General features: G+C 41.9%; 1 protein-coding gene across 3 annotated transcripts in view; it reads right to left on the reverse strand.

The window, feature by feature from the left end:
• Positions 1 to 224: 224 nt before the first annotated feature.
• Positions 225 to 17790, reverse strand: part of ERBB4 (erb-b2 receptor tyrosine kinase 4) — a 1260323-nt gene continuing 1242757 nt past the window's right edge. For all 3 annotated transcript variants that reach the window (XM_063933142.1, XM_063933143.1, XM_063933141.1), the window contains 2 exons: positions 12130 to 12427; positions 225 to 10719 (listed from right to left, as the gene is read on the reverse strand). In XM_063933142.1, the coding sequence (XP_063789212.1) occupies positions 10274 to 10719; positions 12130 to 12427 (744 nt within the window). In that variant the 3' untranslated portion in view covers positions 225 to 10273. The remainder of the gene's footprint in view (positions 10720 to 12129; positions 12428 to 17790) is intronic.

Genomic DNA, 17790 nt, shown 5'->3' on the forward strand with positions numbered 1-17790 from the left:
TCACACAATGGCCCTCATTCCGAGATGATCGTAGCTGTGCTTAAAAAAATGAGCACAGCTACGATCATTCACACTGACATGCGGGGGGACGCCCAGCACAGTGCTAGTCCGGTCCGCATGTCAGTGCCGCCCCCCCTTCCCCCGCAGAAGTGCAAAGGCATCGCACAGCGGCGATGCCTTTGCACTTCAAGAGTAGCTCCCGGCCAGCGCAGCTTTAGCGTGCTGGCCGGGAGCTACTCGTCGCTCCCCGGTCCGCAGCAGCTGCGTATGACGTCACGCAGCCGCTGCGGGCCACTTCCCTCACAGTCCGGCCACGCCTGCGTTGGCCGGATCGCGCCCACAAAATGGCCGCCGTTCCGCCCACTCCCGCCCAGCAACCACCTCTGCCTGTCAATCAGACTGAGGCGATCGCAGCCCGGCTACGGCCTTCGCAATGGGTACCCGCTTGCTCGGCTGCGATAAAAAGCAGCTAGCAAACGGGTCAGACTGACCCCCAATAACTGTAACTGGAAAACTATGCAGACATAGGAGGAGATTGATCAACGCTTGGAGAGAGATAAAGAACCAACCAATCAGCTCTTAACTGTCATTTTACAGGCTGTGTTTGAAGAATTACAGGAGATGATTGGTTGGTACTTTTTCTCTCTCCACTTTATCTGAAAGCTTTGAGAAATATCCCCCATAGTTATCACTCCTTAAACTAGCTGCCCAAAGCTGTAGCATTAATGGCAAAAGGTCCTATTTATCAAACTATTGCTGTGCTTAAAACATGCAGAAACAGCTGTTTTTGCAGGTTTAAGACAAAAAAAGTTACCAACCAATCAGCTCCTGTCATTTTTCAAACACAGCCTGTAACATGGTCGCTCGGAGCTGATTGGCTGGTACTTTATCTGTTTCCAAATGTGAGAATCGTGAGCGCTCATTTGACAGCACAATGCAGGAAATACTTAATGTCTGTCCACATTATCTTTCTCCAACCTTTGATAAATCTCCCCCATAGCTTTAAATACCACTTTACTTTTTGCTCATGGCACAAATGGGGTTTTACTGGAGTCATGTTACAGCCTCTGGCTGATAGTAAACTGTTACTGAAAAACATTAAAAATGGCAGAGATATGAGGTGATAACGAATGTTATTTATGTGGGCATTGGTGCAATTCTTCCTACATACACTCCACAGTGTTGTAATATTCATTTTTCTCATAAATAATATTAGTGGTAAATTAAAAATAAGATGATGTTGGTTTGCTAAAAGGTTTAATTGTCATTTGGACACAGTGTGGGCAGCCATTTTGTGACAAAAACAAGGTTCATGGGGAGGCAGCTGTTTTGTGACATGACTGTTCTGGAGAAGGTTTTGGAATGAAAAATATACTGTACATGAGAACATATTAAGCAATTGACAAAATGCCTCAATACGGTTTTGTATCAGTATTTTTTATACTGACTTGATAGTCTAGATTTTCATGAATATTTAAGATTTACCACAAAATGGCAGCTTACAGGCTTGGGCTACACTATATAATCACAATGAACTATAGAACATTTTAATACATTGTTTGGCTGTGCAATCTGCATAAAGGTGGTGAAGAAAACACCCAACAAATTTCAGGTGATCCTTTTAACTTGAAACAGACTCAAAACATGACCCGGACAGTAACTTACTTAAACTATGATTCCTTTTTTACCATGTGCTGCATCATGCCATCAGCAATGCACTACTCAGTCTGGTTCTGGGAAGGGGCGAAGGACGGATGTGGCGTGGAACTTATAATGGCTATGTACCCTAAATCATTTCTACCCATTAATAGGAGGAATTTAGCTGTTTCTTTTTATAAGTAGGTATCCTTACCTTTTTTCAATAAATTGAAATATGCACCAAGACAACCCAAAATTATTGATTAGTACATATTTAGTAGGGCATTGATCTAATTAAAATAACATGAAAATTACTGGGAAAAGGTTCCTCAAATTATAAAGAGCTCCTTGAATTTGGAAAGAGAATACATCCGTGGGAAGCTAGTGGTGTTTTTGTACATATATAACTTTCACTGCATTGCATACATATGTATTAATCACATGCACGGCCTTAATACATGGATAGGCCTTGAGCAAAGATCACAATTGTAGGCCCCTATCCATCTCGCCAAACACTAGAGGAAACTGGTGACTGTACTGTATCTCAAAGTAAAATGTTCTGTACAGTATATAATAGTTTTCTGGTAAAACAAGATCAGCGTTACTCTGTGTAAGGATAGCTGGCACATCATAGTTTTAGGAGTAGGATCAGAACACTATCAGAACGTTAGGATAGAGTTAGCGCATTAACTAAGCTTCCAGTTAGAGTTGGATTAATACTAAAGATAAGTAGTGTTAAAGAGTGACGTAAATGCAGTTTTATGAATTAGGCTCATTTTAGGGCAATACAGGGGGTTACTATTTAGATTCTAAAGTTGAGGGCATAATTTATTTTATTTTTCTATAACTTGAATTTTTTTGAACTTTCCATTTCACTTCAAAGAGGATACTCTCCTGTTTTATCACCTGACACAATTATCTTAATTCCCTTTTAGGGCCGGATTCAATTGCATATGGTAATTCACCACGCCGAGAAGAGGGTGGTAGCCCCAGGCTTTAAATGCCAGGACTATTCCATTACAACACTTATTCCTCACCCGCTACCGTGCACTAACCCACAGAATCTGGGATACGTTCTCAGAGCTATGGGTTAAAAGCTTGACGACACCCGTGATCAGTGAATTTAATGCGGATTTCTTCAGGCTCAAACAGAAATCCACTTTAACTGCAGCCTGCGGACTATAATTGAATAGCCCAGTCAGATCAATTAGCCCACAGTAAGTAGTCATGGCTGACTGAATCCGCTCCTTAGGGGGGGTATTCAATTAAGTGCAGTTTTTTCGACTGGTCACAAAAACAGCACTAATTCGACATAGGTAATTCGACATAGGGTATTCAATTGCAGGCGTTATCCCCCATTTTTTAATCCATTTTCACCAATGCTGTTTCACTATTTTTTTGGGTCGAATCGGCATGGGCGAAAATTTCGCCAAAAAACGGTTTTTAGCCAGTGCCGGATTTTTCGACAAGTCGAAAAACCGGTACGGGCATTGAATAGGTTGAGTGTAAATTTGACCTAAAAATGGCAAAAAGTGGTCATTAATGTAGGCCAGGTGAATATAGACGTATCGAGAACAGGGGCAGAATATTGTGTAATGGATTAATTACTGATGATGGAAGTTCCAGATGGAAGGTCAGAGGAAAATGATATATACGTATCGAGAACAGGAAACAGAATATTGTATAATGGATAAATTACTGATGAAGGAAGTTCCTGTACATACACCTGAATGATGTTCATATAATAGGGAGTCATAATAGAAGTTGTTTATTGTCTTCTAGTATAGAGTGATGGAGATACCATACCTATATTGCCACACATAGGGGGAGTTGTATCGAACCTTTCTATTGAGGAAGAGTGGAAAAGTTGCCCATAGCAACAAATGTGCCACTGGCTTTCATTTATAAAATGTACTTGATAAATGATAGCCAGAAGGTGACTGGTAGTTTTGGCAACTTCTCCACTTTATCTCTCTCCAAAAGTTGACACATCTCTCCTTCTGTAAGGTAGGTTGTCACCATTAAAGAGCGATGCATTGCTGAGCCAGTAAGTAGCACTGAGGTTAAAAGAACTGAAGCAGAAATCCCCAAATAATTATTCTTTGTTCACCTGAATTTGGGTTCCCTAGCGAGGATCTGACACCACCAATGATCATCCTACAGAGATGCTTCTAGCTGTCATTGTTGGCCGAGGGTGGACATAAACAGATATTAAATCAGAAGCTCTGCAGATGGTGGTGTGGTGTGCAGGTTAGATACCAAGGATCTCATGTAAAAATTTAATTAGATAAGGCAGCATTCATAGCTCCCTTTAAAATGCATTTGAACAATACATAAGCAATGAATCAAGTCACAACAAGTACAACATTAATCAAAACTCCTCACATGAAATTACAACATAAAGAATAAAAATCTAAGAAATAATACTATATTAAAAAGTTAAAACGGAACCTGCAATGCCCCTTTCCCTGCCAAGGAGATCCTGCGGGTAGTGGATCGCCCTTGGCAGGGAAGGGGTGTACGTGCGAGGGCAGGGAACAGTCCCTCATTGAAAAAAATTACAGTAACCAAAGGGGATTTCTTAGAACAGCGGGGAGCACTCACATGGAGAATAATCAAAGCAAGTGCGGGGACTAAGCAAGCCACGGCAACAGAATCACAAGTAATGTAAAAAAAATAAAAGTAACACCAAGAGTGAGCAAAATAATAATAATAAAAATACGTAAATTTAAACCACCAGCTGTACATAAATATATTCAAACCAAAAGGGAAGAGCAGCTACGTTCCAAAGAAAGATGTCTGTGAATGAAGAAATTACCCACCCTTATGTACAAATTCCACTGGCTGTATTTCTGACAAGCTATAAAAATACTATTCACATTTTCTGAGTAACATACACATTTTGTTTCTTCTTTTTTTTTTGTATACATTTAAAAGGCAGCTAGATAAGAGAGCAGAAGCGGGGCAACACACGGGTAGCTTGAAAGGGTTAAAATGTCAAATTGTTCCAAACTTAGGGGGGCATGTACTAAGCAGTGATAAAAGTGGAGGTGAGCCAGTGGAGAAGTTGCCCATGGCAACCAATCAGCTGCTCTGTATACTTTTACAGTATACAAATTATAAATGTTACGCCTATGCTGATTGGTTAGCAATGACCAACTTCTCCACTGGCTCACTTCTCCACTTTTATCACTGCTTAGTACATGTCCCCCTAAATTCCATATGACCAGTAATTTGAAAACGCGTTACAGTGTTCCGACTCTGCAACTAAAAGCCACATTATACAACTAGCATGTATACATCTTACATGGGTGTTGCACTGTTCTGCGATCTTCAATAATGGTCAACTACAAGCTGCAAAATTTGAAATTGTAAAGCCGACGCAAACATTTTTTTTTTACTTTTGGGATGTCGTCCTATGTTTGGACAGTTGCACCAGCTGCAGAAGTTTGATGGGAGTTTCATGAAGCTGACGCGTTTCTTGCAAAGTGAATAAATGGTTTTCTTTCACAGGATGGAATCATTTAAATGAGATAATTAAAACAGAAAGGTGTACTTTAATGAGGCGTTCTTTGTTTGTACATCCTTTTCCCCTCTGCAAGGTCTTTAATTCACACAGAGATCTTTCCCCCCCTAGTTATACTAGGATGTACTTTGCGCCTTCCAGTTAAACTTCTTAAGGGATTATAATATTTGAGCTTACTACAACTTCACTGTATTGAAAAAAAAAACCTTTCCAAACACATAAAAAAAGCTACATGTGAGAAATAACATATAATGGGTCATCAGCCACCTATCTATGATGTATAATATGACTGATATATTGGACTGGATGTAATGGCACCCGAGTGTGGGGGGCATGTGGGATGCTATCTGAATTCTGACTTTCTTTTTAAAGACGCATTTACTTACAAGGCAAAACCATGTCTTGTAAGTGATTGCCCCTTTAAAAAAAATGTCCGCGTCCAGCTGGCACCCCGCACAGCCGCCGAACTCCGAATTCCGGCCCGTTGGTTGAAACTGTACACATGGTAGGTGATTTTCATTATCACTTACAGTCTGAAAACAGATTCATTGTACTTTCTCAAGGGAGTGAAAACTAAAGAACAGACGTTGCTAGTAACTACAGCTTGGAGACAATGACCTTACATAATGGCAAAGTTTCAGGCAGGTGGGTGGCTGTGCCCTACATAGCGTAGCATAAGTAAGCTGTAATAACCATGGAAATGTGATATTAAAATGGAACATATTACTAGAGATTGGTCAAAATAAAAAATAAAAAAGACCATGCGTCTAAAATTGAACAATTTAAACATCAGAACAAGGGAATATATAAAACAATGGAGCGTTTAAATTAAGATGATTAAAATCCCAAATCTCATTATGCGCCTCTTAAAACAGCAATTAAAAGAATAAGTGATGTGCCCGCGATTAGGCATTAATCTTCACAAAAGGAACTGCATTATGGCAATTTTACCACCAGCAGGTGATCAAATTCTTCTCCATCATAATATATTGATCTTAATGGGATATTACTATATGCAGTTCTATAAAACAAGAACCAACTAAAAAGATATATAACCACGTAGAGATAAATTTGTAAGAGGTCATTCCTAAATAAATATAATCTTCTGGTTTGTGGACACCAAGGTCCAAACTGGCCAATTAAATACTTCCAGCTGGAACGTGGTGGTAACCATAGCGTTTTGTGTAGCTAACAGTATTCCTGTTGTATCTCAAGCGTAGATGCTGAGGAAGGGATCAATATTATTTTCTGTCTCTGCCCATGATTAATATAGATGCTAGGTTACACTACAAGTGTATTTCTCATGTCAGATGCTTTGCTTTCCTATTTAGCTGCCATTCTCTTAGAGCTGCTCTGTTAAATACCCCACACAGAAGAGTCTGCAAAGTTTCTGTACAAATTCCTCCATACACAATGGGATTAAATAATAATCGACCCATTTTACAGCAGTACTAGTTAATGCTACAGGGTATGGGACTCAGGGTACACAGTGTCTAGGTCGACACCTATTGGTCGACAGTGACTAGGTCGACACAAGAAATGGGTCGTCATGGCCATGGAAAAAAAAAAAGTCGACATGAGTTTTTAATGTTTTTTTGTTGTCGTTTTCTTCGTAAAGTGACGGGGAACCCCAATTAGTGCACCATGTCCCCTCGCATGGCGAGTGAGCTTCAGGCAAGGTGCCTCGCTGCGCTCGGCACAGGTTACCGTTCCCGATTGTAGTCCACGTGGATCATAAAGTATGAAAAAGTTCAAAAAAATTTTAAAAATGTGAAAAACTCATGTCAACCTTTTTTTCTATGTCGACCTTGTTCAGGTCGGCCTAATGGTTGTGTCGACCTATTTCAGGTGTCGACCTACTCAATGTCGATCAATGGGTGTCGACCTAGACAGTGTCGACCTAGAGTCCGGATACCCATGCTACATAATATCATGATACCATCAGTGCAAAGGATGACTGCACTTTATAAATCATTTTTGTGATTCACATTACGTTCACTGGGTGCAATTGGCTTCCAAAATAGATTTTGACGGTCCTCTTACGTTGGGTGAGTCCATAGTACATAATTGTTCCAAAGATCATTGCAGTCCGCCCAACTGACAAGAGGGTTATTCGTTTGCCTTGTTAGACTCAGAGATGCAGTTCAATCCTAATGCACAAATCCAAATCTACAAACCATGCAATCAATTTGCGGAGAAGAGATTTTCCTCATCGTGAATGGTGCTAAACAGCTGGCAGTGTTGATGCGGATTATTATATACACAAAATGCGATGAGGGTGGTAAACCATAGTTTGGCACTGTAGTGTCTTGACATATGTTGTCTCCGTTGTTACTTTTTAAAAGTTGTATGCTGAGGTTGTCCAGACTCTCGGACAAAATGCTCTTCATGGTTTGGCCACGGCCCTGTTCTGTAGAACTCTTTGCACCACTTCATGCTCAGCACAAGTGTCTGCTAAGCAACCACGCAGGAGATATTGGCCTATAGCAGTTTTGTGCAATTCAGGAGCTGCAGACCAAAGTATGTTATCTGTGCATGAAGGTATAATTTCTTATAGCACTTTGGTCATTCCTCTTATTTTATTTACCGTTCCTGTTAATGTTCATGAATTTTACTTTATTTCAAAGGGACAGAAATGTCTACAATTTAGCTACCATGAAGTCTTCTCCGTGAATGTATCTACATTAGGGGACCTGGTTGCCAATTTTGTGTATTCCAGCCCAATTATTATATTCACATAGATCAGTATTTATGTTTGTTTGTGGGTGGGTGGGTGTCTATATATGTATATATACTTATCTGTAATACTGTGCTGAATTTAGCTATATTAAGGATACTATATGTACTGGCATTTCTTTACATACTGTACTACCCATACAGATTCTATACGTAACACAAACAGAACTGAAAACAACTGATAAACTTAATAAGGTATGATAAGAAAACAATGAGAGGTATTTGCATGTCTGTGCTTCTCAGAAGATATCTAACCCTCCCGAAACCCCATTTAAATGAAAATTTTTTGTATAGATATATATATTTTTTAAGAAATAAAGACCTCATAATCAAATGAAGTAAGTTTGTTCTTGGGTTCTTTTTCCCAGGGACTCTACGTGTCCCTATATCTTAGCGGGAATTGCAGGTTCTCAAAGAGATTGGCCTAGAAGCAGCATAACTCCTAAAACCAATCTTCCCCAACACCGTAGATTATTAACCTCCACAACAGACATATGGTGGTGGTCATACGAGCTTTTTAAAACATTGAACAGTCACTGATATAACACATAAGAGATGTTCATCTCAAAACTAGCAAGTCAAACAGCAGGAAGACCTTAAAGTGCTTTTAAGTCTGAGTTAGTATATTGCCCTCCCATCCATAAATAGGGGGCAGCTTATTATAGGAGGAGTCAAAAGCAAAACAGGTCATAGAGTTTAGCTTTAGGAACTGTGAACTTGTATGAAAAATAATGTTGTACTGTTAGTAAAGACTGAAATCTCCCATTCATGCACTTGACCCTTGCAATAATTCTCATTAATAATCTGCCTAACCCATTACATGATCTATCATTCTGTAGCTTATCTTCAAAAGAATTTATACTGACTTCTTTATGTTATTACGAATAATATTCATTTGTTTTGGCACGTCCATAGTCTTTGTGTACATTGTTTGATTCTGCTGGTTGCCTCCATATTGCTTCATTGAAAATCCAAAAACACAAAACAACATACGAAGAGAAAAAAGAAAAGAAACATACAACAGTCTGTCAAAGGACAAAAGAGACACTACAGTCTTAAGTGCAAAACTGACTTTCTGGACTAAAGTCTGCAAATCCCTGCTGCATTAAGTCTTCCCTACAGTTCGAACGTTCAACTCCCCAGTGGCCAAGAATGTCCTAGTCCCCAATATAACATAACATCTCCATTGTCATATCTGGCTCAGGTCTCTCGTATCTCAGCTGGTTGAAGTGTGTTAAAATCAGAACTTTAAAACAATTATACTTGTTGTAATATAATATCCACTGGAAGCCATTCTTCTTAGGCCAAAAGGATTGCAATCTTCTCTCATTACCGTCTTGATGACACTTAAAGGGGCTTTTGTTGGTGCCAGTGGTTGAAATGTTCTATATTGTGGCTTAGATATGGAAACAATGGAGACACGGCTTGGAGGCTACAAATTCCTGGCTTTTGACACTGTATGGCATTAAATATTGTGATTTAGGAAGGGTAAAAAAAAAAGAATGATAATATTATATAAACAGAGCTTGGACTTCTTTCACCGTTCGGCAGATACCATATCTCACCGTTAATTGCATTGCCATTAACTGGACAAGGCTGAATCAGACCAAAGATATTATATATACATATTGCGTCATCTCATGTCAAAGAACGTTGTCGTGACACAAATGAGAATGTCTTGGTTCTACCATGATAGGGACACTGTATCCTCAGACCTGGAACGTCAGATTTTCTCTGCCCCATATGTTTCATAATCAACACTGTCTTTGTCATAGGCTTCAAGATCAACTCAGAGTACGAAGGAGAACCAGATATTTTCACCTTTTACGTCATAACTAGAGGGTTCTACTACAATATATTTCAGCTCAAACCATATTTCTACATGTCAGTGCGTTTCTATGTACTATGGTACTCAGTAGCAACCAATCTTAAATGGTAAAGCTATGATAAACCTATTGGAGCTTCCAGTACCCATATATATTAATATAGAGGAAATACATTTCAACAAATGTACGAGTATTTGGTGTTCTTGTGCATGAAATAGTGATTCGAGCTGAAAACACTGATGTACAGTATCTGTTAAGTAGGAACGTAAAAGTTGACATTATCAGTGGATCTACTGTTGAGTGGTCAGTGTCTGGTCACTGGATAATAGCCAAGACTGTGTGAGCTGCTGGGTCTGGATACTTCATCAAGTGCTCTCTTTAATAAATAACAATAAACATAACCAGGAGCATCCTTCCACCTTCTTATGGGAGTGATCTGGCATGGAGAGGAAGCACACCTGAGGAAGTGAGGTGGCTATTACAGAGGGCGGGCTCAAGGAATCCAAGAGAATTGGGGTTTCTCCCTATATGAATAATACTGAAACGCCTACACAACAGTGTTCCGGTGCCTGTAAGGAGGAGGGGGGAGGACAGTGCCTGGCTTCAGAGTGAACTCGGTCAGGTACTCTGGGTTTTCAGCCACTACTGGCCGGATACGTCCATTTTGCTTATAAAAGTATTTTGTGCTATACTCGTGCAGGTAATCTGGGTGCTGCATGGTGCTCCTGGGTGGCAAGCTATGGTTCCAATATTCCGGGTTATCAAACGTCTTCTTGGCTTTTTCTGGCACGGTAAGTCCATTGTTTTTCAGGTATTCTGCATTTTCCATGGGCTTGGCAAAAGAGTTAAGATATAGGTGCTCGTTGACATATTCTTCCTCTGATTTGGGCTTCCCGCTGGGTCCGTTGTGATATTCCGGGTTATCCAAAGCTTGTAGATCACCATTTTTTCTTCTTGAGACAAAAGGATTCTCTTCCACTGGACTCAAGTAGTCTGTAAGACAAGACAGAGACACAGGTGTTGGTAAAACAAACAAAAATAAAACATTTCTGGCAACGACAAAAGTCTACATAACAAGTGTTTTAGCAAAAATATACTGAGCCGGGCACATAAGCACACGACGCAAACACCACGAACACAGATTTTCTGTTTCCAGATGTAAAGGATGCTTGTTTGACATTGTTCTAAGCTGGCCAAAGACTGCACCATTAGTGCATACAACCTGACAGACAGATGAACAGAGGAGCGACAGCATGGGTATAGGTAGACCTCCATAAATCGTATGATGTATGAAGGCAATCTTAATTTAACAGTGTAGAAACAGCTGAAAGAACCAAACGATCTAGACCATTTTTCAGCCGCTGATCAACAATGGTACCAAACAGTTGTTTCATATGTAACCATTATCGTCCGGTGCGGTGCATGGCCAGCTATAATCCATGAAGAGTATTGTTATCATTCAGAGACCAAGTAGTGTTTCATTGTTACTTCTCACTCTGGGAGAAATGCATCAAACCTTCTAAAGAATAGAGAAGTGGACCAACAGAGAAGATTTCCATAGCAACCCTCTATGTATCATTTAATAGAAACTGGTTGCTACGGGCAACTTCTCCACTTGCCCTCTTCCCTACTCTTTAGAAGGTTTAATACATTTAACCCTACACATTTAAAGCTCATGCTTTAGCGTAGCAATATCAAACCTTCTAAAAAGGATAAGTAGAGGTGTTGGCCGTAGGCACCAAACAAACTCTAGCTATCATATCTCTAGTACATTCCATAAAATGATAGCTGGAATCTGATTGGTTGCCATTAACCATTACCAGTCTCATAAGCAATGTGTTTGATGACCCCAATGGGAACAGCTAAGAGTTGGACAGAAATTGGGCACATGTGCTCATGCATTGTGTTCATGGAAATATATGAATAAATTTGCACGTATGGAGAGTTGACCAAGTTGTGCGCTGCGTCCTCCCCCGTTTTGTAGCTTGGTTTCATACTTGTCATCATCTTTGACTTGAGTGCGCACTTGCAACATTCTATACAGCACAGTTCCTCCTCATCCTTGTAAATGTGTAGATGCAACTGAAATGCGTACGAGTCTGCATTGTTCATACTTCTGTACACTTGGTTCCAGAGCAAGTGCAGTGTGACAAAACACAAGATATACTCTGCAAACTGAGGTACGTTCACTACTGCACTAGAACATAAAGCTTTAGGAGCAATCCCTCAGTACAACAGATGAATTGTACAGCGGAAAACCACAGAACACTCTCCCACAGACTAAGGGACACAATGCATGGCATCTTGTACTTATAGTAATATAGACTATAGATGACTTTGGTATTTATTATGTCCAATAGAAAAAAGGAAGAACTGGCAGCTGAATTAGTGCAGAGGACCCACCTGTCTTAGGTTTGTCTATCATGGGAGTCATGTAGCCATCTTCCCCTACAATGCCTTGAGCGGTGCGCTCTCGAATAAACGAGGTTGGGTCGGCGCTGTACCTCTGCAGCACGCTTTCTTCTGGCGCTCGCACTGGGTTCTGCTTGCGCAGCGTTCCATTACAGCAGGTGTCTTCAAAGGCTTCAGCGTTTGCACCCTGGACCGGAGGGACCTCTGGTATGGGGCACGCAGCTGGTCTGTATGGCAGGGTCACTGACTCTTGAGTGGTGTAGCCGCCATCTCTGTACACAAACTGATTCTGTGAAAGATAGAGAAATATGAAAAATAACTCTGATACCTTGCAGCGTAACACTTTCCATATTATCTAGCAAACGCCCTTATAGACTTGTTCATTTAAAAAGAAAAATTGTGTACTGTAAGGAACACCCAGAAGAGTTCTGTCTAGGTCTTTATTTTTGGCACTTGCCAACTATTTAGTACCAGATTAGATAATGACAAAGAGACATTGGGCGGGATGTATCATTACTAAAAATCTGGTACCGTTATACTGTACATATGTATCTCCATATATATTAAGGTCCACAGCATACCCCTTTGGATTCTAGGAAGACGTTGCCTATAGAAAGCCCGTCCCCCCCACAGTTTGCGCATGGCTAGCCGTGGGCCACACATGTGCCTTAGGACTCCCGGGTCATAAACCTGGCTGTTAGTACTTAGCTGAGACTGCTTTACACGGGAAGAACTCTCCTGGGCCGGCAGGTAAGTATTCATGCACACGGGCATTACAGTATGCTGGCATGCATGCGACTAGAAGTGGAATGTATAAGTGGGATACTTGATACATCCTGCCTATAGGGAGAGATGTGTCAAACACTCTATTAAAGTTAGGCAGAGTTGTTGCTCATCGTAGCAAATCAGATTCTAGCTATGTTTTTCTAACAAAAACTAAAAAATGAAGCTAGAATCTGATTGGGTACTATAGGTCCTCTTGTCCTCTTTAGAAGAGTTCTGACGTTAATTTAGTGAAATATATCAGTAAATGGTGAACCTTTTTTTTTTTCTTAAACCAGGCACAATTCATAACACAAACAGTAGGGTCTATTCATGAAGCAGTGAAAAGAGTGGAGAAGTGAACCAGTGGAGAAGTTGCCCATGGCAACCAATCTGCTGCTCTGTATAATTTCATAGTATGCAAATGATAAATGTTACCTCAATTCTGATTGGTCGCCATGGGCAACTTCTCCACTGGTTCACTTCTCCACACTTTTCACTGCTTTATGAATAGACCCCAGTATTATTTTATAGACTTTCTGATTTTGTGGCTGGTATTGATACACGGTCCTAATGCTTATGGCTCATGGCTCATGTTGCACGGCCATTTTGAAATTATATACTGTATGTGCTTTTACAGCAAACAAAAATATCAAGTGACCAGGTGGCACAGGTCAGTTATGTAGGAGACACAGCCCCTGGTAATAGTTATAATTATTTATATTATTGTTTTCTGAGGAACAAACGACCTATTACACAAGGGGACATGGGCCTAATTCAGACCTGATCGTAGGTGTGCTAAATTTAGCACATTTACGATCAGTTTCACAGACATGCTGGGGGACGCCCAGCAAAGGGCAATTCCGCTCCGCATGTCTAGCTCTGCCGCGGCAGCTGCGTGATGTGTGTGACATCACGCAGCTGCCGCCGCCCACCCCCCCGCATGGTCCAGGCACGCCTGCATTGCCTGGACCGCTCCCCCAAAACGGCAGCCAAACGCCGCCGGCCCGACCCTCCCGCGGGCGCATGCGCAGTTCAGACCTGATCGCCCGCTGAGCGAAAAACGCACAGCAGCGATCAGGTCTGAATTAGGCCCCTAATTGAGATGTGATCGCAGCAGCAAATTTGTTAGCAGTTGGGCAAAACCATGTGCACTGCAGGGGAGGCAGATGTAACATGTGCAGAGAGAGTTAGATTTGGGTGTGGTGAGTTCAATCTGCAATCTAATTCGCAGTGTAAAAATTAAGCAGCTAGTATTTACCCTGCACAGAAACAATATAACCCACCCAAATCTAACTCTCTCTGCACATGTTAAATCTGCCTCCCCTGCAGTGCACATGGTTTTGCCCAACTGCTAAGAAATTTGCTGCTGCGATCAGATCTGAATTACCCCCAATGTCTCTTTGAGTGACATTCACAGATGTCATGTCTACATTATTCATACAAACCAAATATATTACACCCGTGTATACACATATTCTGTACATACAATGCGTAATGTACACATTTACCTCTTCATTATGCTAATTATGTCAAAGAAAAATAAGCTAAATTAGTGTTAAAGAATAATTCAAAAAGCTTATTAGAAAACAAAAGAATGAATAGAAATGACATGTTTTTGTTACACTTAAAAATAAAATAAAAGTACATTGCAGTATGAGGTAATTAAACCACTTTTTAATATTAGTTTCCTACATCCTATTTCATGGGAAATAAATACTGTATGTTATTGAAGGTATTTTCAGGCAGTACTTGTCCTTGTGTTTGTTTCCATGGGCAAAACTTCCATGTTCGAATGATTTTCAGATCCAGTCGTGACATATCAGATTTACCCCACTACTACTCAAACCTGCCGTCATTCTGTGAAAGCCCTATGGGAGATACCATAGGGCAACAGCTGGTGGGAGGTGCGTGGGGGGCAGACAGACGTGATCTGTATCCTCGTGGCCCCATCCCACACTCCTCAACTTCGAGATTTCCAGCAGTGACGCGACTCCCCACAAATTGTGCCACGGATGGCCTACTGCGCTAGGGAAGTGGGCGGGTCAGCGAGGTTGGTCGATTGTCTCGGGAGCTCGGGAAGTATAGTAGTCTCCAGGACCTTACTGGAAAGAAGGCAAGGAAACTCCTACCAGGGGCTGCTCACTATACTTGAAACATGACCAACCGTATGGTGAAACAAATATGTACTGGGCAATTCTACGCCCCTTGTTCTATGTAGTGGTGTATGCACGACCAATCAGGCTGGATAATGCTCGGGAAGGAGTGTGTTCATTGCCAGAAACAGGGCAATAATTAGGGGTGTGCGAATGTTGTCATCACATAGGGCGCAGGGCCGCACCATCCACTGGCTTTTCTATAATGGGTGCAGTGCACATGGGCCTCTGAGTCCAGAGGGAGCCCCCAACGCACACGCTGCACCCATTTTCTAAATACTCACCCCTCTGGAGTCCCGCGGCGACGTCCACGGCGGTATTAAAACTCTGTGAAAATGGCCCGACGGCCATTTTCACGGAGTTCTGCGCATGCGCAGTAGAGAAATCTCAGGGAAAATGGCCGCTGCGCCATTTTCACGGAGATTTGCGCATGCGCAGTAGAGTCTGAGCGATGTAGTGCTCAGACTCTCAGCGCTGCCGGCAGAGAGGAGGGGGCCCGAACGGAGGAGGCTGCACCCGGGCCTCCTCCTCTCTTAAAGCGCCCCTGGCACCATCGCAGCCATATGGTAGCTGTGGCTTGCAGGGTGCCTGGAACAGCACCCAGCAGCCAGTGGTGCTACTGCGGAGCCGCACGGAGCCTCCATGGGAGTCTCCAGAGCGTCCATAGGACAGCATTTAATGTTTCAATCTGAACCAGAGCTTTAGAATTGAAAACATGCACATATAGTGATATACTGTAATGGTTAGAACTTTACAGCAGATGAGAACCACTTGACCCATATGCGATCCGATCTCTGATGTTTTTCAAAGGGGCAATCACTTACAAGGGAAAACCATGCCTCGGACGCCATTACATGCCGGTACTAGTCTGCCCTAAACACATGTACACGCACACACGTATACGCTAGGGGTCATTTTGTGTTGGTAGCCAATTCACCTACTAGTATTTTTTGGGTAGTAGGAAATCGGAGTACAGAGAGGAAAGCCACTCAAGCGCGGGGAGAATATACAAACTCCACACAGTTAGGGCTGTAGTGGGAATCAAACCCATGACCTCAGTGCTGTGAGGCAGTAATGCTAACCATTACACCATCCATCCTTCCCCCCAATCAGTCTTGCTAGACTTCTAAAATCATGTCAAGTAGCAAATAGCCATTAGAGCTCAAAATTATAGATACTCTACACAGACAGATAGATAGATAGATAGATAGATAGATAGATAGATAGATAGATAGATAGATAGCGTTGACATGACTGTGACCGTGGAACGTGGTACGCGCATGCCATAGACACATCTGTAGATATTATTGTACCCCATTGGTAGTAAATCCGTTCTATACACTACTACATTGAGCCGTGGTAAAAGTAGGGCCCCAACTGCGCACAGCGGGAGCCCCTGAAGGGGAAGAGAAGCACATTTCACAGAAAGGCTGGATCACAGAATGGATAATAAGTACTAGGGGGCCTGATTCTGTGCAAGTGACTGTGCTCCCTGTTATAACCATGTTACATTGCATGGAGGGAAAGATATCAAATGTGCAGAGAGATTTAGATAAGAAGGGTTTGTCTGTCTCTGAACTCACATTCAGGGGCCCATTTATCAATGAGTGATAAAACTCGTTGTGAATGATAAAACTTGTTGCGTATGATAAATGGTGCTCCAGCCAATCAGCTCCTGTCATTTTGTAAACACATGACAGTTAGGAGCTGATTGTCTGCTGCACCATTTATCATATGCAACAAGTTTTATAATTCACGACAAGTTTCATCGCTAGTTGATAAATGAGGCCCTTAAACTGAAGTGTAAAATAAAAATGGCTGGTATCTGTGGGCCTGATTCTGAGGCAGGGAGTAACAGAAACGAGCACGTGACTGTGCACCTGGGCAAACAACGTTGCAATACTTACTGGCTGCTTTGCATGCAGCCAGTATTGCAACATTGTTTGCCCAAAAGCAGTCAGTAAGTATTGCAACATTGGACCTAATTCAGACCCAATTTTTCGCACAGCAGCCGATTAGGTCTGAACGGGGCATACGTCAGGGCCGCAGTGCGCCGGCGCATGCCAGACAGCCGATGGCCATTTCAGCCCAGCGATCGCTTCTGCCTTGTTAACAGGCAGAGGCGGTCGCTGGGCGGGAGGGGGAGGGGAATTAGACCCCTTGTTTATCCAGGTGCACGCCACTTGCTAAACACCAAGCAGAAAACTATTTTTAATATTTTACCAACAGGTAAATCAGGGCTGTTGCACAATATGAATCAGAGAATAGGAGACAGGGCTGCCCCCCGGTGCCCCCGAAAAGAGGGAGAACTGGAATGTACTGTATAGTTATATTCAGTAAATACTGCAGACTATTGCAACTTTCTTGCTAAAGTTATATTCGGTAAATACTGCAGACTATTGCAACTTTCTTGCTAAAGTTATATTCGGTAAATACTGCAGACTATTGCAACTTTCTTCCCAAAGTTATATTCGGAAAACAGAAGGCAAACAAACTAACAAGATAACAGAAGGACTGCATCACAACCACAAAACTCAGGATCATTATGTGGCCTCACCTCACCTCTATCATGAGAACTCCAGGACCAGGCTTACCATCCCTCTGGCTGAGAACATCAAGTCTGCCCCTGGGCCTAATCCTCAAGATGAATAGGGAACTGTGGGGGGCAGAGCACCAGGACCAGGCTCACCAGGGACATCTCCATTGCTTCTGAGTATGCCCCCCACATTCTCAT

This window comes from Pseudophryne corroboree, chromosome 7 (assembly GCF_028390025.1).
Source record: "Pseudophryne corroboree isolate aPseCor3 chromosome 7, aPseCor3.hap2, whole genome shotgun sequence".
Lineage (NCBI taxonomy): Eukaryota > Metazoa > Chordata > Amphibia > Anura > Myobatrachidae > Pseudophryne > Pseudophryne corroboree.